Source organism: Cephus cinctus, unplaced genomic scaffold, assembly GCF_000341935.2.
Source record: "Cephus cinctus unplaced genomic scaffold, Ccin1 Ccin1_scaffold0029, whole genome shotgun sequence".
Taxonomy (NCBI): Eukaryota; Metazoa; Arthropoda; class Insecta; order Hymenoptera; family Cephidae; genus Cephus; species Cephus cinctus.
In genome coordinates, this window is record NW_014332776.1 from 832,155 (window position 1) to 855,900 (window position 23,746).

At 45.2% G+C, this 23,746-nt stretch overlaps 1 protein-coding gene across 8 annotated transcripts in view; it reads right to left on the reverse strand.

Annotated features, from left to right (window-relative positions):
• LOC107267318 (protein outspread) overlaps window positions 1-23,746 on the reverse strand; it is an 88,487-nt gene that overhangs the window by 28,767 nt on the left and 35,974 nt on the right. For all 8 annotated transcript variants that reach the window (XR_003059627.1, XM_015738864.2, XM_015738855.2 and 5 more), the window contains one exon: window positions 8,583-8,648. Coding sequence is in view for 6 of the 8 variants with exons in the window: in XM_015738864.2 (XP_015594350.1) it covers window positions 8,583-8,648 (66 nt within the window). In the remaining 2 variants the exon portion in view is untranslated. The remainder of the gene's footprint in view (window positions 1-8,582; window positions 8,649-23,746) is intronic.

Here is a 23,746-nt window from a genome sequence, read left to right on the forward strand (position 1 = left end):
ACCCCCCCATTCACGTTACCCCTGGCGAGACACGAATTCTACCGAGAGCATGGGATATCGTGATCCATATAAATCACGATCTCGTTCGTATGGCTAGGCAAGTAGAGAATAAGTTGAAGTGGCGCGACCGTAATGAAGCGTGACACATAGAGCTGGGCGTGTGTATGAAGTCCGACGGAGCATGGTGCAAAAGAGTAGGCGCACTGCCCGATGGTAAGGGACACCGTGTAACGTACACTCTCGGGTTCGAGTCTATGAGACTCCCTTATATACAGGTATACCGGAGGACCGAGACAAGATACGAGGAACGTAGTATAGCCGGTGGTGTGGAGAGTGAGCGAGGAGAACCTTGAGAGGACGAGAGAGCGAGTATGAGAACGAAAGCAGAGAAGGAAGGAAGGAAGGCAAACTGGGCAGCGCCAAGTGAAATGAAATGCCCCATGGTGTTCGCGACACCATAAATCATCCTCAAGTTGAACGGGCCGTTGTATAAGAGGAGGAAAAAAATTACTATACTTCCGAACTTGCGTCATTAACATTCCAGGCTCATTTTCAAATCCCATCGATGCACGTTTCAGGGACGTAGAAACAAGGCGAAGAGAATCGATACGCTTCTGATGTATATATCATTCGATAAATCTCGATGCATCCGGACTATGCGCATAGTTCGAGTGAAGTCTCGATCGGGATAACCAGTGCAATTCGATATCCATCCTGCCTGACCAGCACAATCCAGCAGGGAGTGTCTGGGAAGTGTCAACCTCCGAAAGCGACGTTTCCAAGTAATCTCAGGTGTCCGAGGAGTTTATCGCGACAGCCCGCGATAGCGAGAGAATCGAAGGGAAATAAGAAAACAAAGTTTGGGATTAGCGTAGGAGGTAAGTGGTAAGGTCTTCCAAGGTGGAAGTGCAGTTAGAAGGAAGAATGACCATTCCAATAGGTATACGTCGCTCGGGGCCCGATCCGGCAGACGGTGCCACTCGAGACCTGTGGAAGTGGTAGAAAACCAGCCGGTCAACGGAATTCGACTGTCGACTGTCATCCGAGTTTGTCAAACGCGCCGATCTCGGTGCTAGATACTGCTAAATGTATGACACGTGACGTTAGGTATATTAGGCAGGGATTCTCAACTGAATTCACGCATGGGCATATAGGTTAAATTATGTTAGGTTATGTTGCAGGGTCGAACGAGTACTTTTTTTTTAATACTGTCACTTCTCTCTTTATTGTCTACTTCATATTGGATAAACATGCAGGCTAGTTTCGCATCTGTGGTATTTCACGAGATGGACCTTCCACGAAGGGGCCCACAGTGAATATCAATTGAAAGAGCAAGAGCGCCCAGCCTCCCGCCCTTGTGTGTGTGAGGACCAAACTGAATTCCCTGACAGACAGCGTGAATGGAGCCACAAAAGGGCCCTGCTAATTTAGTGGGCCGTTCGCCAACGGTACGTCCCGTATCCTTTTAAGAGGTTTGGTAGCAATACACAGCCCGGTATGGAGTCCAGGGGTCATAGGTTATCCATTCACGTCGCGGCTGATGGAAGGAAAAAATAAAAGAATTCCACGGTACATTAAAAAAAAAAAAAAAGTTCACAGACGATCACCGTGCATTACTGTCGTCGCTTCTGCGAATCATTATATCTGCTTTGTAAACCGGTGAAAAGACCGAAAAAAGAAAGAGTTCATCCTTCTACCATATCTCGCGATCATCGAACTCTACTCACGCTCGAAGAATGTCAAAACCATCACAACGCACGATTGCCGATTTTCAACGAGACCAACCAGTCCAACCTTCGTACGCGTGCACGAAACGTCGGATTTTCCTTCTCTCAGCCACCCCCTCTCCACCAATCCCGACCCAGCCTTTATCTTATCAATTCTTTGTTGTCAAATTCTGAAGATGAGGAGCGCCGATGCCCTCATGTCGCGTCACGAATTGCCTCCTCGGTTGGGCTCCCACGTGTGTGTTGGGTATCACGCCGTCTACTGACGGGCTGGCCTATCTGATATACGAAGCGTCACGTGCACGTCCACGTTTATTCCTATCACTGTTAGAGAGAAGGGAAGTCCCTTTTCTCCTGCCAGATAGGTCTTCGCGTTGGCGCTATCTAGGATCGCTCCAGGAGTCAGTGGCTTCGCTGGCGAATGCAGCCGCTTTAAGTGGATCGTGTGATACGCGTCGGGACGACTCGTGCCGTGGACTTTTTAACCACGTGGATTAACGAATTTATATCCTCGAGGAAAAGCCCCTGCAGGATAATCGATGACGTTACTAGTTTCACCGTATACAACGTAACGGTGTACACTGTAATATATATATATATATATATATATATATATATATATATACATATATACATTACAGTGATACTGGACGATGAAGTCGCGAAGAATACATTGCCCCCAAACCCGGAACCGAAACACGAGGGCAACACGTTCGAGCACTTAACACGCGTCAATTCCAGGGGGCACGCATTAACTGCAATATATTCCATTTATACCCTTTTCGTACGGTGACGTATGCAAATCGAATCCTTTTAATATCGTTCATCGGTTAGCGATGTCTTAACGTGCGCGTTGATGCGTCTTTGGTATTGGATCGTGTTCCACTGGTTATCGGTGAGCACGAAGTGACTCGAGCGATCATGGCCGTTGCAGCAGAGTGCAATTTGATCTCGAGTGTAGGAAGCTTTTTCAGAAGTTGTTACACGGATATATGTATAACAACGGGACGAGGGTGTTATCGAAAAAGTTATAGGGATACACGGTGTACGAGTACAAAGACAATTTAAGAGAAATGGTACCAGGTCCCAGGTACTCAGGGACGTGATTAATGTGTAGGGGGCCACGTGGAAAAAATAGAAGAAGAAAAAAAAACGAAAATAAGAATACCCGACAGTTCATAAAATTCGCTCATTGGCCGCGGTGCAACGTGTTCGCTTATGCATACGTAAGATCATAATTCAGATTAAAGCGCCGGTTTATCCCATGCTGAACACAAGTTGCATTCGACCACCTGCCGCATAATTTCATAGCTAAGTCTGCACTGTGGCAGGGACCTTCCTCTGGTTATCCTTTCTGTATACAAAGTACTTGGAAGTCCTCTTCGTGGAATAATTCCACCGGCAAGGATGCCGCTAAGGATCTTGTCACTTATTTACGCGCCGCATGGAAATTTTGACTGGGTTCGCTTTTCTCATCGAGATATCCCAAACGCTGTACGCAACTACGTATACGTACTACGGACATATACCGAATACTGCATGCTGTGTGGACACTGGCGTGGAACGAAGAAACTCGGTCGAGGCTGTTTAAAAGGTAAATACACATAACGTGGTTTCTTCGGTACGAAGAAGACGTCCTCATGTAAAATTAATGAATTTCTTGAACGAAAGTGAACCGAGGTAGAAGGTAAATTTTCTGTAAATATAGAAGCAAGCTGTATACGCTACTCGGTGGTTACGAGAGTTTCGACGTGCCTGTATAATAATAATTTGAGGACGAAAGAAATTGAAAATTTTTATAACTTCCATCGTTTACAGTGTACGGCACTGTACTTATATAGACGGAAAGCGAATAGTTTTAATCACGAGGCGGATATGCGTTTCCGTAAATTTAAAAAGGTACTCCAAAAACATAATGGCTCTGAAGCGTCATCGCATTCTCGTTGTTGGAAACAGAGGAGAAAGAAGTAAGAAAAATCATCTCATGCATTTATCATATAACTGGGGAAAATTACCTGGCCGTTTTACAAGGTCTTCACCCTCTCCCACCTCCTCCACCAATCCCCACCATATTGCTCGGTATTATTTTCTCATTTCAACGTTCGCTTTACCATTCTCGTACACTCGGCCACCCGTAATACAGTCAAGTTTTTACAAGGCAGTCGTTTCCGTCCGAGTATAGTGCATAGATCATCGAGAAGTGAATAACGATGAAAAAGGGTCCATATCAGGGATGGGGGATGGGGGATAGGGGATGGGGGCTAGATGGCGGACCCAACGTAGCTCAGGTGCGTTTAGTGGGTCCATTTTGCATCTTCGCGTGTTATCGCATTCAAATCCCGGGTAGGGAGCAATTTAAAACTCGTTTGGTAGCGGCCGATTTCGTGCTGCATCTGGCCCACAGAAGAGACCCCGTGAGGCCCCGGGCAAAAATAAACGCGAAGGAGCCAGGGTCCCCCCCTCGCCGTAGAGATAAAAGAAACGAGAGGAAATTAGTGGAAAGAGCCGGAGATATCCAGGCGCTGCCAACGCAGCGAACGATACCTCCATGGATTAGAAGTCGAGGTCAAGGTCAAGGAGATTCTACCACTGTCCCGTCCTCCAAACAAGTTCACCTCCAGGCGCCCATCGCGAGGACCATCAGCAGATGTATTTTGGGACTCGAATTGCTTGCAGGATACGTATGGCAGTGACAAAGGACGCGGGTTAAAGGATACAGTCACCGACAGTAGGACTTCAGACCGGTGAAATAAAGTTTTTCTCGACGACTGTACCGACGGATCAGTTTTTTGAGAGTGAATAACCCGGGGGTGTCCTACCTACTCCATATAATCCTGGGAGGCCAAGAAAAGGAGGATACCTGCATCAGGAATTTTTTGTGCCCCGGGTGGAGCTACTCCTCCCCGATCCTGTTCGATGAAGAATCGAATAGGTACCGGACCACAGTGTTCAGCGTTCATCGAACGATGAGCAAGGAATAATCACGGACACGTAGATGGATGCTGCGACAATGGTCCAAAGAATTTTGCCACCTGTTCCATCAGATTCCTGATACGTGACATTAAAAACGTGACGGTGACGTATAATAAAAAAGAAACCTTCATGAAAAGGATCCTCGGTTGAATTCATCGTCCTAGGAATAGTTTAAGTTAATTATTTATAGAAGAAAAAAAAAAAAAGAGGAGCACGTGACATCCGCCATCGAGTAACGGTAAATTATTGGGACTGAAATCATCGAATGATGACATCCATCTTATGTCCTATCCGATAGATCACGTCATCCTGATCACATAAGCCAATTCAAAATTCAGAAACGGTACTCATCAAGGAGGTACCCCTCCCCATCCTGCTCCGGCAAGAACTAGATTGGAGGAATAATAGTTAACACGTAGCCAAGCCACGGACCCCGGGACAATAGAATTCCCGCGGGTCACCCTCCTTCCTCTAATATAAATCCGACAGACGAAAGATACCCGGGCCGCCCAGGGTCTCCATTATTCCCAAGTAATTACATATTTCTCCTTGAGGAATTTTCGAAATGAGTTTCGGTGCGCCCCGAGGGCTGCCGTCCCCGGCGCTTCCTTCGATTATTTTCATCCTGAGCAAAGGAGGATGATTCCTAGAGACGCGCCGTGCAGTGCCCACCGGCACACCATTCTAGAGATACGTTTCCTCAGCATCCTAGAGACAATGAGAAATCGTCGCGTGTCCGTTGGCTACTATTTTCATAGATTAGCTTACGTTTAGTATTATACCAACCAGGTGATGTACCATGAACTAGTCAAGTACCTTAGATAGGTACCACTGCCTATAAATAGAAAGACCAAGATGGACGCCAATGTTACTCGATTTAATAATAAGTCCCTACAGTGGTCCAGAGAGTGAGACAGTCGAAAATAACAAAAAAAGTGAGATACAAAAAGAAAATTATACGGGGTGCTTCAACGGTGCTATAACTATATACATTGAGATTAGAAGCTAAGCCCTGAAGAAAATATCAGGAATTCCAATGCCTCCCCCCCTTTAGTTATAGATAATGCGAGGAAGCTATGCAGGATTCAAGGTCACTTTAAAGGTATCTGTAGACGTAACGGGGAACTCGAAGGAATTCGATTGCAGGATTGAAAGAGGGCCACTTGGGAGGAGGAACTGTAAGAGGGACGACCTTAAGGTCGCCGATGAGCTAACTGTACATGGTGGTTATACCGATTGGACTTCTGGAAAAACGAGTATCTCCATCCCTCTGGATGACCTTGCCCTCGTGCAACAAAGGACCCGAGATCGGGACAAAGGCAGAGAAATACACTGGACGAAGGGACAGAGTGCAACCGTTGCACCGTAGCGTGGTGCAACGGTACTGCGATTACACGAATTATTACCTGCAGTCCAATCGAGATTTTATCGCGGAATTACGATTTATATAAGATTGGTTAACGCAAAATAAACTTAATTATTTTCCTAACGAGAATGAACTCACAGATTGACCGAGGATTCTTATGGGTCTAAGGTATTTGTATTTGAGGCTTCGAGAGTTCCTGGTAAAATGACTACGTCACACTTCCTTTTACTTCCTCGTTGCGTATCTGTATAACATATGGTGTATGTACATGTATATATGGGCACCTGCATAATGTGCGTTATGTAAGCGCATAAGATTAACGTACCTATGGTAATGTTACGTTCTTTGTACGGAGTTGGTATCAGTGAGTATCGTATTAATATCAGGCGTAGGAGTTGTACCGGGAAGAAGTGCAAGATAGAAAAGTAATTTAAGAAGAAACATAGGTACAGGGTACTGTACTGTGGCAGTATATTAAACAAATTTACTAAACAATTTTCCCATTGCAAAGTACTGCTCGAAATGTTCCAGCAAGAGATTAAGGATAATGAAATGTATTATATTTGGAAAATTTGAAAATTATTTTAAAAATTCGTCAGTGCGAAACACGTTTGTCTGCACTCGTAAAGCGGAAAACAGACTCTACGAATCGATTATTTATAACATCCGACGTCGCGCTACAGTGTATCTCTAATGTGAATTAAATAAGCTCCATCGACTTTTTACTCGATTAAGTTGGCAGTCAATTAAGTACTAATTAATCGAAGCAACGGAGGAAGTCCCTAATAACGCTCAGTATGAGGTGTAAACAGGATTAAGAAAATTATAATAATAATATCCATAACGAAGTACAACGATACAAACGTCACCACACTCTTTTCTAACAGCAATAACTTAATAACATTGATTATCCTGAAAATTGAAAAGAACGAATTTAAAAGCGTCGCGACGGCACCGCTAGAGCCGCTGGCGTCGATTCGCAGGTGCAAATTAGAATGCGGTATATGGCCGATAAGCGTAGGTCCCGTGTAGAAAGGTTTAATTGCGAATGATCTTTATACGCATTCAATGACGGAACAGAAAAGCAGGAGCAGCAGCAGCTCTCATTGGCCCTGGCGTTAACCTCAAGAATGCAAGATCGCGCCGCGTCCCTTGCTCGCCTTATTTCCTTGCGCCGTAACCAGTTAAAATAATTAATAGTTAATTGAAACGGTCATTTCTCACGGGGGCTTGGTTAAGACAGAGTGAGAGGGGGGGGAGAGAGAGAGAGAGAGAGAGAGAGAGAGAGAGAGAGATAGAGAGTAGGAGAGAGCTAGAAAGACAAGCACCTTCTTCTTAAGGGTGAATAGAGAAGCGCAGAAGAGGCCAACGAGAATGCACCAGGCGAATTGAGTCTAACCTGGTCGGATCGGGATAGAAGAGTAGATAAACCTAACCTATAAGACAACGAAGGAAGTAGATACGTACCTTACATGCACGGCCGTATCACACGCATAGGGGCATTATCCCGGGTACAGGTACACCCAATTATGCAAATCGTAAAAAAGAAAGGGGAAGAGCGTGTCTCGCGACGAGAATAATCGTACGGATTAGAGTAATCTCTAGTGTAAGGTGGGGCCCATCTTATAGTAATATGCACTCGGCCAGGGCCCTCGATTAAATCATCCAATTTGTCGGCCCAATTTTGTAATCCACTTCTTCGAGCTGCTTTCGTGATACCGCCGCGCCTAATTATCGACCCTCGAGCTAGTCGGATGGGTGTAGAAGGAAAAAAAAAAGGATATTTTTTGGCCACGCTGTAATGGAAGGTTAGGTACCATAAGGTACATGTATATGCGATCCGTATACATCCTTCATGATGTGGGGCAGACCATTTCTTTCGACTGTTCGACGGTATGACGTAACCGGCCTACCCATAACTCCCTGCGGTTCTACGGAGACACTTTGCCTCGTAGATGTGTCTATTTTACGCGAGCCAGGAGAAGTCGCGACGGGGTCGGCGTCGGTGTCCGTTTCTATAGTGTCGGACGTATATAACGCGGCTGTCTAGCAAGTACAATTGAGTCTGACCTCTGACACGACGCGGCTCCGAGGAAGCCGCGGAAAGAGGCAGCTCTTGATTCATGACTGGCTATAACATAACTGTCCGACACTTCGTGATCTGACTGGAAGCCCCATTCACAGTTGTCATACGTCGAAGACGCATGTGTGTGTATGCATATGTATAAAAGGTATATGTACAAACGAGTATCTAAATTTTCTTGAGAACGTTGGGTTAGGTATACGTAGCCTATACGGAACTAAGAGTCAAATTGCATTTTTATTAGGCCCAATAAAGTAGCCCCTACGATCCAGGATAAACGAAGTCCTAGAAGTGTTGCGATAAACGGATCTGACAAAGTGGATCTATATGTGGATATTCTTGAATGGATTCGATCAGGTTTCAAATTACTGTCTTCTTGCACGATCTTATACACATGCAGCCATATTATTCTTTAATGGGATATAATACTTACGTGCTCGTCTACGGAGTACGTTAACTCGCCGTCGTCGTAAAGGACGAACCACCTTCTTTGCCATCTCTGAAAATAAAAATAATTTATCCATTAGTCGGCGTCGCCAATGATTACAGTATACACAAGAGTGGAATGCGTGGGAAACATTAAGAACTGGAATTTTCTGAAAAAAAAAAAATTATTGTAGGACGTTCACGATTCGCAAGATTTCCCCGTGGCACTGCCGGCTTAATTTATTCGCACGAGACGGCCGAACAATTAGCACGGGCCATATGTTAATTAGAGACAAAGTGGTAACCGGTAGCTGGTTTGTGAAATTAGAAACCAGAAAGGTACTTATGCAAAAATTCTTCAATCACAAGCAACAATTTAAGCAATCACGAATATATTATACGTTGATGAACATCGACAGCTCTATTTAATAAGTGCCTCATCGATCATTCGATTCGATAGGATTCCACAGATAAGTCAATGACGAATTGTTACGCTTGCGTAACAGGCTTACGGTTATGAACGTGGATAAAATCGCTCGTTTCGATGGTCGGATAAGGCCGCGATAAAATCAAAAAATATACAAAATTTTTTTGGATTATTTTATTTGAATTCGACGAGCGTCGAGCATTGGACGAAGATTACTGGTCTTATCAGAGACTTTCCCGATTCACACTGTTGACCTATAGCGATACCAGTGATAATCGTAGCTTTGGGAAACGTGGAGGGGGGATTTTAAACGGGAGGGAGGGAGGCTCCCGCAGTGAGAACTCAATAGGGAAAAGTAAGCGCAGTGACAAGGGGGAGAAGAAGGGAAGAAGTGACTCCGCGCTCGATATAATCAACGTAAATGGAAATCTGGAAAGGTCGGATTTATTGCCGCAGGAATACGGGGCCCGGGCATTCTCTCCGCGGCCGGATAATTTACCATCGGGGGCCTCACGGGAACGCGTCCGTGAAACATCGAATTCACTTGGGTGATGTAACTCGGCCGCTCGTAAATACCTACGTAGGAATTTACCAAACGAGAGGGCAATCCTAAGGGGAGAAGAGAATTAGAGGGGAAGGACGCCGAGGGAGACCGAGGATAGGAGGAAGAAGGAAAGGAAGAAAAATATAAGAGTCGAATGATACAGGTAGTGAAGGATAAAAGTTGTAGAAGTAAAGCTCGAAGAATTCGAGCAATACGAAGGAAGGTTGCACCCCCTTGCTGCACTTTCTTCGGTATTCCTCGAGGACACTTTACACCGCACGCGATGGAAGTGCGTTTACGCGTCATTGTATGCTAATTCACGTGCGGTGAGAGGTTCATGGCTTCCTCGAGGGAGAACCAGCAGCGCTGTGCCAACACGGCGAACTATCGCCTAACGTCAGGAAACAGAAGGAATTTAAAGCAGAGACACTTTTTAAATAGGATTCACAATGCAATACACCCTTATCAGAACGAACGGCTGAATCGAGTCCGAGAGACACGCAACACGTTATGGGATTTTCCTTATTTTCGAACTGTTTGTCGTTGCCCCTTTCCCTATCACGCGAACGATTGAGAAGGCCGCGTTGAGTTTAGAGTCTTCTAATGGCAGGGTGCGACATTACGAGCAGCGAGGCCTTTATACCAGTTCCGATGGTTCTTATGGTGATAAGAGGACTGCCTATGGGAAACGTCGACGAATGGCTAACCTAATCCAACCTAATACAGAGTGTAGCTATGGGTACCGTTGCGGAATGAGCAAGGAAGAAAGGCCCGAGAAATGTATAGAGAACGGGAAAGGGAGTCGAGACAAGGAGAGAGCGGCCTACGCGAGGCGGCGGTATCTTCATCTGGTAATTATTCACGGGGCCCGTAGATTGAGGTGCCAGTACCCACTGGTGCCGGCACGTGCGTGGGAAGATCTTGAGAATAGCGGAAAGGAGCGACGAAACGCCAAAGGATCCTATCGTCAATAAATTTAACACGTGAGGCGTCATCATCACCGAGGAGATTCTTGACCCAGGGCGATGGCATCATCCCAACGAGTAGCATCTTCACTGAGGTTCCACCCCTCCACCCCCACTATAAATCATGTGTATCCGTAACATCACTCTGCAGTATCCTTGACCTACCGCAGCTTCCAGGTTGGTAATTGCGATCGTTAAGATCTCTACGCGGGGCCCCGTTTTGCTTGAGCGTAAGTTCCAGTCGTTCCGATTAGCAGCGGCCAGGGAAGGCCTCTAGCTGTTGCAAGAAGATGGACGTATCATTTTTTTTCCTCGCTACGCCCGGATCCTCCTCTGGAATTCCATGCGAAACCGACGCCCGAGGACGCCGCTCGCTGCGCCTGATTAGCGGATGAATTTTTATTAGTCACGATGCGCGATTTCCTTGTTATTTTTTCATTATGACATACTTCCCCCTCCAGGGTACCCTGTACACTGAAACTGGTATCCACGAGGAGCGAAGGGGCAAAGTGGAGAACTGGTATATCCTGTAAGCGAGACTTTGACTAGGAATACGAAAGCGAGGAGCGAGTCCTCCAGGACGCTAATAAAGGTAGCGTGTCCTTTGGATCTTGTCAAGCAGTAATCGCGGTCTTTACTTTTAAGGAATACAAAAATTTTTAATTTACCATCTGATGAATTACATCATCCCGAAGCACGGTATATTCAGAATTTGTTCAGAATGAATAATTCTGAAATAAATAAATAACATATATATACTAAACGATACTGATGACTATTCCGTACATTAACAACTCAATTTCATTAAGGATGCGCGAGGAGTTTCTGCTTCTCGTTAAAGTCAACAGGTTACGCCGAGGCTGATATCGTTATCTCTATAGTCTGTAACCTGTCCCACACAGTAATTTGTATGTTTATTATTCATTTCGAGTGACCATTAATCTTATATGGAGTGGAGCAGTGGCGAAAGGAAAGAGGCAGCGAAACGTTACGTGGCGCGTAACAAAGTTCAATAGAATCCATGATAGTTCCGGGTGTTGAGTAGGAAAAGTGAATACGTGAAAAGAACAAAGACGTAGGTAAATTGAAGCTAGAAAAAGAAAGAGAGAGAGAGAGAGTCGAAGAAATAAAAAACTCTTGTATCGCTACACCAATGTGACATTATAGGATACGTTCCGATAGACGGCGAATCATAATTTGCACTGACAAAACCTTTGTCCGCCTCTGCCTAATAAATCCTAACACAATGCAACCCTCCTTCGTACAGTCCCCATGTCCCCATTACATTACTCCTCGCGCCATAGAGACAATGCCACGCGGCGTCGAATAGAATGGAAATAGAAGGGAGGTCGCGAGTGGAGTACCAAACGGAGGTGGAGAGAATATCAAGGCGGTATAAACCCGGGACTTGTGACAAGGCGCTCCTTAGACGCCGGCAACGCGTGTGGCTCTAATACCGTCTTGGACGGTGTCGACGGCTTCCTGGTGCTAACTTATAACCATCTATGCAGATCGCACGGGTTATGCATCCTGTTGGTTTCTGCCGAAGAGATGCAGCTGGATTATTCGCATCTAAGATATCGGAACGGAGGTGGAGTGCACTATAGGCATCGTCAGCTATTGTTACACAGAGTGCTTCCCCGTCTCCACGTGTAATTTCGAGATAACGTCAAGAAGGAATACAGTAGCAAAATAACGCACCGCTGTACCAATTATATTTTCGAGTCATTCCGGGATTATACGCAATTAATAATACCGTATAGCTAGGCTACATACGTCGGTTAAATCGATGGCGACGGCCGATAATGGCGCGCCGTGCGTGGCCGCCTTTACGCGGCCGATGCGTGCTCGATATCGCGTGTTTGTACGTGAATGGGGCGCAGCTCAAATAATATTATCGGCCGATAACGGGAACGGAAAAGTAATCCGGCACTTGGAGTACCGCTCGGACATCCAGATATTCAGGTGTTGGTGTGTTGCTTGGTTATCGCCGTTGCGATAGCGGCTTTACGTATCGCCGATAGCTGTGTATATATACGAGATATATGTATACACGTATCGGAGTAGGAATACCGTTGGTCAGCGAGGAGATTCGCGAAAACGAGTAGAAAGACACAGGAAACAGTCTTAAGTGCAGGAACCGTACGATAAAGTAATGACTGATATAATGACTGATAGTTAAAATTTTTCATATCGTGAAAATATCAGTTACACTCGGGGCACTGTTAAACAGAGATCCCTGGGGACACGTAGAAACTTGGTCACATTTAAGAACTCGTTGGACGTGAGTGACGCAATTGCTCACGTAAACGGAATAGATATATTAGACAAGAGCTATATGGTACCACGTGAACAGGTCCCATAGCGTATAGATGTGGAAGAGTCCCCACGTGTCTGGGCTATGTATATATACATAATAGACGTAATTGTACTCGGAGGTTTCACGGCATCGGTAAGATCCACACCATAGACAGTAAATACATAAACACAGAGAAACCAAATGGACTAATGGTATACTCGGATGACGCGGCTCGATTAGGTAGAATACATTATTGAGTCGTCCATTATCGCTATCGTGAGTTCAAAGAAGTTCGGACGGGATCTGGAGAAGACAGAGAGCGATCCCAGTGACAGTGACAGCAGTACAATAATAATTATCCCGGGAAATCATAGAGGCGCTGCAGTCGACCCGTTCCTCGAGCTTCCACGCTACGAGAGCCGTAACTAAAGTCTAAGGGGGATTTATTCGTTTGAGGTTATAAAAGAGGTCCTTTATCGAGAACCAAGGATGTCCCGGGTAAGTAGGAAATTGTGTAGGACGCGATCGACTATCGTTCGGCATAGCGATCCTCGGCACTATCGGCAACATAGCAGCGAGCAACGGCAGCAAATAGCAGGACAGCCCAGCAGCAGCAGCACTATGAGTTACCAATAGCGGCGAGCAGCCACCGGCGAGGTCTAACCAAGAAGAGCAGCGTCGACGACGAAGAGGACGACATAGAGGTCAAGCAAGATATAGGGCGCCGTACGGGTATGTAAGTAAATGTTGTACAAGCCACTAAGGCAACAATATAATGTAACCTGGTGCGTGTTACGGTACCCGTGATAAAGACGCCGGACCAGCAGGAGGACGAGGTGCTCAAACGAGCAAGGGAGATCAAGGTCGTACCGTGCCTGTTGTCCTTACGAGGTGGCTCCTTTTTCGATGCTGACTTCATATTCTTATACGCTATAGAAATGTTTTACCTCGTAGTCGCTTTGATAAAGCTAACCTCACTTTCTTATGTTCGCGATAACGAACCGTACAGAGACCGTAAAGTCGGTGTCATTTATCAAATCTATAAAGAACATCAGGGTCTAAGCGTCCAGTACCTTATATTGCGCGTACGCAAAGTGGCTTGTTCCTTTCGCGAAGGTCAGGTATACATAACGCGTACCCTGCCCAGAAGCCTTGCTCCAGATCCATCGCGAACGTTTAGCGCGTATAATCCGGTTATCTTCGTTAACCCGCCGAAGAGAGAGATTTAATGAGCAATACGCGACGGCCGACCTTGCGAGCGCAAAGGCGTTGAGAATAAAAATTGGCAGCTTCCTACGTTCTCGGTATGTATCTACAGGTGAGTTAAGAGCGAATAAATATGCACGCTAAAACCGTGATCCAGCCATCTATAAATATGCATGCTTTTCGTACGGGGATTCAGATTCGTTTTCAGCTCGTTACGTTGTTTCCTTAAGCTTCTTACGGGTGACTATGTGCGAATCATCCGATGATCCTGAAGGAAGGACGTTTCCGTCAAGGAAAAGTTCGTTATTGGATTCATGTGCGTAGGAGACGAGGAAAAAAGAGTAAGAAGGACGTTTAGTAGTGGAAGTCACGTGTCATGGGTTTGATCGGTGCGCATATCAAGCCAGGGTTAAAGGACGATCCCGGACGCGGATGGACGCCGATGGACGCCCATATAGACAAACATGGATATGCTCGTAGACGTCTAATAGGTATATATAGATATAGCTAAGAAGACCAGAATATATATATATATATATATATATATATATATATAGAGAGAGAGAGAGAGAGAGAGAGAGAGAGAGAGAGAGAGAGAGACAGAGAATTCTCTCTTAGAAATATTACGCAATGAGTTATTGCAGCGAGCGACACGACGCACCAGGTATCCGTCGCTCGCGCGAACTACCACAGAAACTCGTATAGTTTCAAACCTTAAAGCGTTCACACTGATATAAACTTACCGACTACGGGATAGCTATACTTTAACGTTGGGATTCCATTATATAGCCATATCGAGCCGTTACGTCGTCGCGACGCCGAACGGTCCTCGGGACACGCTGAGAATCCGGAAGCCGAACTCAAACGACGTTTTCTATTTGAATTCAGCTGATACCTCAGAATGGACGTAACAGAACGTAATAGGATTGTCTCGTGTTTTCATTTTCGTAAACTGTGCCAAATACCATATTTGGCTAAATCGATGTCGAGAGCAGCTCAGTGACGTCACTGCCAGACGCGATAATAATATCGTTATTTTCGCGTATATTTGGAGAATTGTCATTCCGTGAGAGGAAAGAGAAGAAACGAGGCTTAAAGGGACCGCCGAAAATGCATACTTGACGCTTTACTTTTATATCGGTCGAACTGCTTCCAATTCCAGTTCCAAAGGCTCGAAAGTCTTGAAATACGAAGTTGCACCTCGAGCACAGTTATTCGCTTATGTAGGTACGTGCATACTTGTTCGACGAACGTATCGAGAACCTCCGTCACGTAACCTCATTTGAATGCCAGGACGTTACGCATCGAGCGCGAAATAACAGTCCTTTAAACGGTCAATTAATAACAGACTCTTATTCCGATGCTTTTGTTTTTCGTATATCTTCATATTAATTTTTTTTTTTTTTCTTTCATTTGCATATACCGCGAGAATACTTCTATACGTAGTTCCTAGTAGCTCTTAGTAGATGTTTGTGCATATTTTTTTAAGTTCAGCGCTGATCCAGAGATCGCCATTGAACTGGTACAGACATAGCTAGGACCCAGACAAGACATAGATTTTCACAGTAAAATTTGGTACCATGAGCTTTAACGTAATGTAAAAACTGTTAAAACTTTGCCGCTTTTCCTTTTTCTCGCACCATTCGCCAAGATACAATCCGCACCGCGTACAGTCTGTCAGCCTCCGCTTCCGTGATGAAGTACCGAGTTCAACGCACCATGGAAATGACGCACGATGCAGCAACAGCAGCAATTAAAATCATTCGGTCTTCGTACCCGGTTCGCTTCCACATAATCATAACCCCACGTGTAATTGGGATTAATTAACTAGAAAGCGCAAATTAAACGAACGATCTCTCATCTCGGATTCGAACGAAGCTGCTTCGCGGTTGCGTAACGCGACCCTCTCGCCCGCTGGTCCCGCGATCGTCAGAAAAGAAGCGCGTCTCCGCCATCAGCAAATTCTACGTACGTCTTACGCGATAAACAAAATCTCATAGGTTACACAGAAAATTACAAGACGCCCAGAGGCCGTTCTCATCGGGTGAAAGGATCGAACCTGCCGATTCATTATTACAAAACAAAATATTGTTAACACGAAGTCGAACCCAGGTGCAGCACCGTTAAAAATTACTATCCCATGATCCATGTACCAATGTACCAATGAATAATTCAGCGCGCATAACCCACGACTTTTAAAAAACGATTCAGCAACAAGTAGGGGATTCATCCGAAATTTCACGTCCCATTTCAAAATGACGATCAACAACCTCGTCCGTTCGCTTCGAACCGTCGATGATTCTTCTCCTGCCACCCCATACCCTTTTCTACCCTCTTCTCATTTTTTTGTTCAATTTTTTTTTTTACAGTCAACAAGTCAACCGGAGGCAGATTACGATTAGCACGGGTTCGCTATGTACACACGAGATCCAACCGGGTTTGATTGTATAACCGAAAGAGACGTACCTTTCACTCTCGCGCAGGTGCACCCGCTCGCACTCACGTGCTTCTACCCGCCTCACTCACTTCGTGCTGCTCTTCCCTCGCTGTGGCTTCTTCGCGATTCAGAAAGGTTACATTAACATGTTACGCCATTGTCTCGGGGTCCTCGCTCCCGTGTTTTCCTTAGGAACGAGTTCGCGCGGCTCGTATTACGTGGGACTTTTTTTTACCCTGATATTTCGAAAGGGATTTCGCTTCGACGAATTCACATGACTATATATATATATATATATATATATATATATATATATATATATATATATATATATATATATATATATATATATATACACATATACATATATACACACCTATAGTACATTGTATATATAATACATGCACGCATGCGGATTGTGCACCAGATATGCCTACGAGGTCTAGTCCGGATATTCAACAGGGACGCATCTTCTTCGGGACACCCGGGAAGTCAGCCAAAGTCAGAAACCGATACGGAAGAGTCGAATAAATAATAAGGACATTTCGTACGAAGAATTTATAAAAACTTTTTTTGGAATTTTTTTACTACGAAACCTTGTACCTTAGCCTGAATCTTGTACAGGTTATAGATATGTGTATATGTACGTATGAAATAAGGCCTACAGGTAGCAAGGACAGGCTGCCTTTGCAATTTGTCTAATTGACAATCCGATAAAGGTAATAAATTATCGAATTAGAAAGGCACACACTGGTGGATCTGATCGATCGACATTATAACGAGGCAGATCGCGACGTCGACCTTCTACAGATCAATCTGATCGTATAGAGGTCCTCTAACAGGGCTATGGTAACGTAGAGGAGACATTGAGAGCGGGAGGTTTTAGATGGCCGATCGGAAAACCTCGAATCTTACTTTGTCGACAGACGTACGTATAGCCATATACACGTAGTAGGTCTGATAGAATTGAAGTCAGATCCGGTTTTATACTAAGTCGAATGAAGTAACGATAGACCCTGCTAAACCAGGCCAATCGAACTCGCGCGTAATACCGACGTGCTCTATTATTCTTGGACAGCTGCGTATGGTACCTAGATATATTCCATTCCTTCTCAGGAATAATCTCCACCTTCCTATACGACAATGTTATCTTACTTTCCGGGAATACACGCGTAACGCATTTGCACGGAATGCTTTTATTCGTAATCCTATTGTGGCCCCCGAAGAGAATGAAAGTATCAGCCGGATATAATAGACACTTTACGTGCGATACTTAAATTCGTTCTGATTTTATGAACGTAACGTGTTAAAATATTGTAGGTACAAGATGCATTATAAGAGCTTACAAGGTTATCGAACCGATACTCGCTCTTGCCATTATTCGCGAGTAAGGGTTATTGATGATGTGTTCAGCTCTGATCTTCCGGTCGGCTAATCGCCAGATAGATACGTGAGTCTGCCCGTAGAACTTGAAGTTCTGAAGTGAGATGACGATGACGAGAGCGAGGGAGATGGAGAGATTCTAGGAGAAAATAAAATGGCTGGAAAAGTGCGATAGACAGCAATCAATGATTATAGTGCAATCTAATCAACCTATATAACCAGTTCATATATGTATATATAGAACTCAATCAAGCTCTATAACGTGCATCAATAATTTCATTGACCATAAGGTTTGGCGAATGTCTTAGGTGACACTTGAAATTGATGTCATAACGATGAAGAACAAGAGTTCAGATCAGAGGGAGCAAGCTGGATGATACAGAGAAGACTATTAAGATCAAAGTCCGATCGAATCCGATTAGGTAATTGCATCAGTAACGAGATAGTTATAGGATCCTCTCTCTCTCTCTCTCTTTCTCTCTCTCTCTCTCTCTCTTCCTTCTTTTTTTCAGCTAGTAACGTCGTCCGCGAACTGAGCCAATGAAAGCAAGTCTAAGAATCTCAAAGGAAAAGGAAAAGCGTGAGGGTAGCTATATCAGGGCGTCGTATATACCTATATAGTCGTATAAGAAGGTGCCTTTGGGCGTCGCGCTATTTCAATTAATTGCATCGGTAACGAGCTAACAGGGACGCCCTAGCAATCCGAGCCGGTTGTCGAAACGCAAGGTTGTTCGTAGCGCATAACGCAGAGAGCTGCAAACGCACACAGACGCGTATATAGATATACAGAGCAAATGCGTATACCGAGTATACTACAAGCAGGTAGCTAATAGCAGAAGGGGTTGTTTTAGAGAAGACGCGGGGAGCGAGTCGCAGTAATTAAGTTAATTAACAACAATAACAGATCTGTGATAATTGTCCCGGCCTCGCATAGCGCACCCACTGAAAACTCTTAGTCTCTGCTGTTTCACGGAATACTTTTGAACGAGAGTGCGATGCGCAGCTGCGCAGGCGCATTGCGCAGAGGACCATTCCTCGTTCGTAACCTATAAAGCCGATTAAGAATTAGCGCTTGCGATCCACGTACGAAGCAAGGCTCGACCCAGGGGCTAGAGGGAGGCAGAAGAAAGCCAAGGGAGAGAAAGGCCTGGGGAATATAAGAAAAGGAAGACGGAAAGGGCAGGTCTGGACAGTGGCCAACGTAGGAACTGGCAGCAGCCTCTCCGCGCAGCCGGCGTGTTCCTTCGTCTCGGTTCGTCGACCGCGGATGGAATGCAAGGCATAACCTACCGTAACACCACGACGCCACGCCAGCCACGGACCTACTGCAACGGCTTCGATCTATTCCAGCAACCAGCGACCAACCACCTGTGCCAAGCCATCCTACGCCAACGCCACCGCCACCAACCTCAGCTCCGTGGTACTAGAGGTATGACTACTCTAGCCGAGTCTAGGACCACGTCCTTCTTCCTTACTTCGTTCTTGTCATCCATTCCCTTCAAGTCGTACAGAACTTGCCTCTTCCGTCCCAGTCGACAACCCCTGAGCAACGCCCATATCGCCATGAAGATTCTCCTTTAGGAGTAACTGCTCGTAGAGTCTCGAGGCCTTTTATGGAAAAACGGCAATCACCCTCATCACCCTCTTTTCCAACCACAATCACCGTATCGACGTTCTGATTATTGTGCTTGTCGGAAGCCAAGAAGTTCTTGCTAATTATGTCTTTTTTTTTCTTTCTTTCTAACTTGATCTCCTCGTCTTGTTTATTCGCTCCTTAATGTTTTCTTTTTTTTTTGTTGAAAATATTGACTGGGGCGCTTCTACTTTGGATTTGAATAAATATTATATTTACTCCTATGTGTAAACGTACCTATAGGAATTCCAATGGATGGATGATTCTCGGGGCATAACTATAACTGGGCATAGGTAGAGCAGTATTCCAGTACCTACTATCCATTCCTGAAGATAATAGTCGTGGAATTAAAAGTAACCGTCCTCGATTGTTCTCCGGCTTAGCAGGCTATCTTGGTATCCCTATTGCGGTAATGCAACCGATATAAAGTCTACGTAAGAGTAACTGGAGGCTGCCTGCAACATCTTTCAGGTGGCAGTAACACGGAGTCTGTTAGATATGAGTTCATTAAAAAAAAGCGCGTCTCTCTCTCCTATTATAGAAAGGATTCGTTGTCATTATATCTAGGTATAAAATGTTCACTAAGCGTATAATTTTCACCGCGACATTAGGCTCCGCGTTAGTGACGCATAACTAGGAGCTTTCACCAGGAAGAATCGTGCTTTTGATTGTTTTCACAGGAAGTACAGTGAAGCCACGAGCAACCGAAAGACCCCGAGTGACCTCACGCGAGAACCCTGGGTATAAGGTGATAGGTCGACGGTCTCGTTTTTATTCGGCGCGGTTCGGCCGCGTCCGCGTTTGCTCTCGCAGAGGGCACACACGTGCTGCGAAACTCTAGGAAAGCAGCCAGACCTCGTCCCATTGCCGGAGGAGTATTCTCTAATGCGCGCCGAGTACTATCGCTCCGTCAGGGTGACTCATTCTGACGCGCAATATTACAGGTGAAGAATTTACATAGGCGCGACGATGACGCAAAATTTTCATACAAAGAAATTTCCATTAAGAAATTTGTCAAAACTCGAAGAATACTAGAAGACTGGAATATAGTTACCATAGGGTCGACGGTGGAGAGGAAGAGCGTATACGGGAACAAAGCCTACATTTTTAAAAGCGCTCAAAGACGGAATCCAGCAGAACGGCTCGGTCATTGAAAACAAACCCGTATAACAAGACGTAAACACGCGACACTTCCGTTCGTGAACAGAGAACGACCACGAGACAAAAAGAGAGATAATATTGAGATGGAAGAAAAAAAAAAAGTAGTCCGCCATGAGAATGACTCACCCTAAAGGAGATCTTTGATTTTCTCCTTGGACCAAGGATGATTCGCACAAATAGCGAAGAATCCGTTCTCCGCTCGATTCTCATATTATTCTCGTAGTGGCATTCCAGCATCCAGCAGCTGGACCGAGTTCCTGTTCTCTAAGGTCGTACCTTATAGGCGATATATATGTATATACATAAGAGGAGGGTTCCTCAGATAGGTACTGTCCAGTATGATAAAGAGCACGCACACACACTCACATGCTCACCCATCTCCCCGTACAGTCCGAAGCTCCATATCTCAAAGGCAAAGAAATTCAAAAGCAAAGATCAACTATATAGTCAAAGCAAGAAATAAGACTATGACCCAGATAATTCAGATATCAATTAGTCCCTGGTAATGAAGGGTCCTGAAGGAAGCTGCGTACCCCACGTACGTGCGCTGCCCCGTGTAACGTAGCATATGGGAATATAGGGCTCGGGTCCCGGGTAATAGGATGGTCGAAGAGCGATGTAATATTGTAAGCAGTGGCGCGGCCCGCTTTGAGAGCCAGCAGGAAGTCAGGCAGATCCTATCTGTTGATACTCAATGCGGTATAACTCATTCTCCGTATGGACTATCTTTCCCCATGGATTATCCACGTAACCAATAGAGGGAGTTGGTACCAGTGCCAATAGCCAATAGCCAATAGCCAATAGCCAATAGCCAATAGCCAATAGTCGTTATGGTGCGCAAGAGGACCAGCAGCACCAGCGTGTCCCGTGATAGGGAATCTGGCCGCATAAGAGTATGTTGGCCACGTATGTTGGTATACGCGTAGCTATGCTATGTGCTGCGACGCTAGGACCTATGTCACGCTGGGAATACCTAATGGAATGTAGGAATACATGGCTATTAACTCGAGCCCCATAGACTCTCATGGACCTAACCTATACCGACGATAATATCCGAGGACAGTATCGTCTCATTGACATTTATTATAATGCGACGTAAGCGCTACGAACGCGCGCGGCGACGAATTCAATGTGAATTAAACGCACGGAACCAATATACATGGCGGATGTGCCGAGTTCTTCTAGTGCCGTTAGCCGAGAGCCTCGTGGCCCATATACGAATTTTTACATAATCACCGCGGACCCTCGCGGCTTCAGAGAATTTAATGTCTGCTAAGCGCCACTTCACTATCTCCTACGTTGCCGTGAGGATAATACATAAGCGTGTGCGTCATACGTGCGCGTATGTACGAATGTATAGACATTAAACACCTGTCGGATAGGATTGCGTTACCACACACGCAAATAACCCATACTTCGTTATTGATAAATTATTCCTGCCCGCCACTATAACGATCAGTCGCTAATCGGCCATTGGTTACCCAGTGGAACTTCGGTACCGTTTCACGATATCGATTTGGATTAGATTTCGACGCGTTCGACTCGAAGTGGAGCGACCATTTTACATCTGCAGTATAGATACGACGTGTCCGAGTTTAACACGTATTATCTCTAGTATCTCATAGTCATCCTAAAGTTTAAACAAGTGCCACTACGTCATGCGTAAAGATAACGTATATACACACGTAACAAATAAACTTACGAAGTAAAAAATCGGCAAGGCATTCCTGGCTAAATTATAGTCATAGAATAAACGCGTATCGGAGTCGTCCAACTCGATTAAGAATGTACAAATTGTACGTGGGCACGGCATATCGATTCCAGGCATAGATCAGAAGGACGGAAGGGCAACCAAGTAACGTGCGTGGTTATGGTATATAGCGAGGGCGGTCCGGAGTCACGAGCTAACCATTTATAGAAGCTGAATCGAAATTCAAATGCCCGATCTGATCGCATTTCCATAGTTTCATCACCGTGCATGCCAGCCTTTAAGGCAACAGCCTATGGCTGAGCGTTACAAGAGTCGGCCCGACCACAGCGGCGCTCCAGTTCGCATACCTTTGCTTTCGTTCACGAGCTTCGACTTGGCAGGTGGAAATCTAATTAGCATAGTGTTTCCTCATAGATCCTTCCTAGATCGTTATACCCTCGTGTACAAATAATAAAAAAAAAAAGGAATACAACGATAATCGACCCGGACGACATTCGCGCGACTTGAGGGAATCCCGACGAAGGCGAGAAGACGTGCGCGCGCAACTCAACGGAAAAAACCTTTATACTACGTGCATAACAAGAAGCGACATTCTCTTTGGCAATAAATTTAAAGACCTCAGAATTCCTGGATCGATCGGTAACCATCGATCGGCACATCTCGGCAGCCACGAAGATCCATAAGTCAAGAGTATTGGGCCCAGCTAAAGAAGTCCCAAGATACTCGACTAGATCACAGCAAATGTATACATATATATACACATAGACGGCGCATGTATCGTCATTGGCAGCGTTTAAAGATCGTACAAGGATAAAACGGGAAAAGAGACAATTATATCTATCAAAGTGTTAAATGCACAGTGTCACTCGGTACCATATACACGCGATATATCCCGTGTTTCAAACATTCTTTTTTTTTCCCCTTTTAGTCTGAAAGAGAAACAGTCCGGTCCCACAGTTCAGCGCCGTGTCTAGTCCTCGGTGAAAATGGCGTCCGTCCACCGAGCGACAATAGAATCGAGACTTGTCTCTCGTACGGGCTTTCGCACGCTCCAGAATCGTGACAAGTGTTTTGATATCGACGCCCGCCACGTTTTATTACGTGTAATTGTGATGCCCGTCGGACCCCTCGCCGCGTCGATGAATTTGCATATTGGTTTCTCCTGGCGAAGGGGAGGGCTTCGCCTCTCTCGTCGTCCTGGACAACGCGCTATTACTATTATATATATATATATATATATATATATATATATATATATATATATATACATACAAATCTCTTCGCACTATCCCTCGCTCGATAATATTGCTGACTACGAATCAACATTACACAGACTTATTCATGACCCGGCCAAGTCAGTTCCCTTCTAACCATAAGGTTCGTTCTCCGCCCCCCCCCCCTCCTT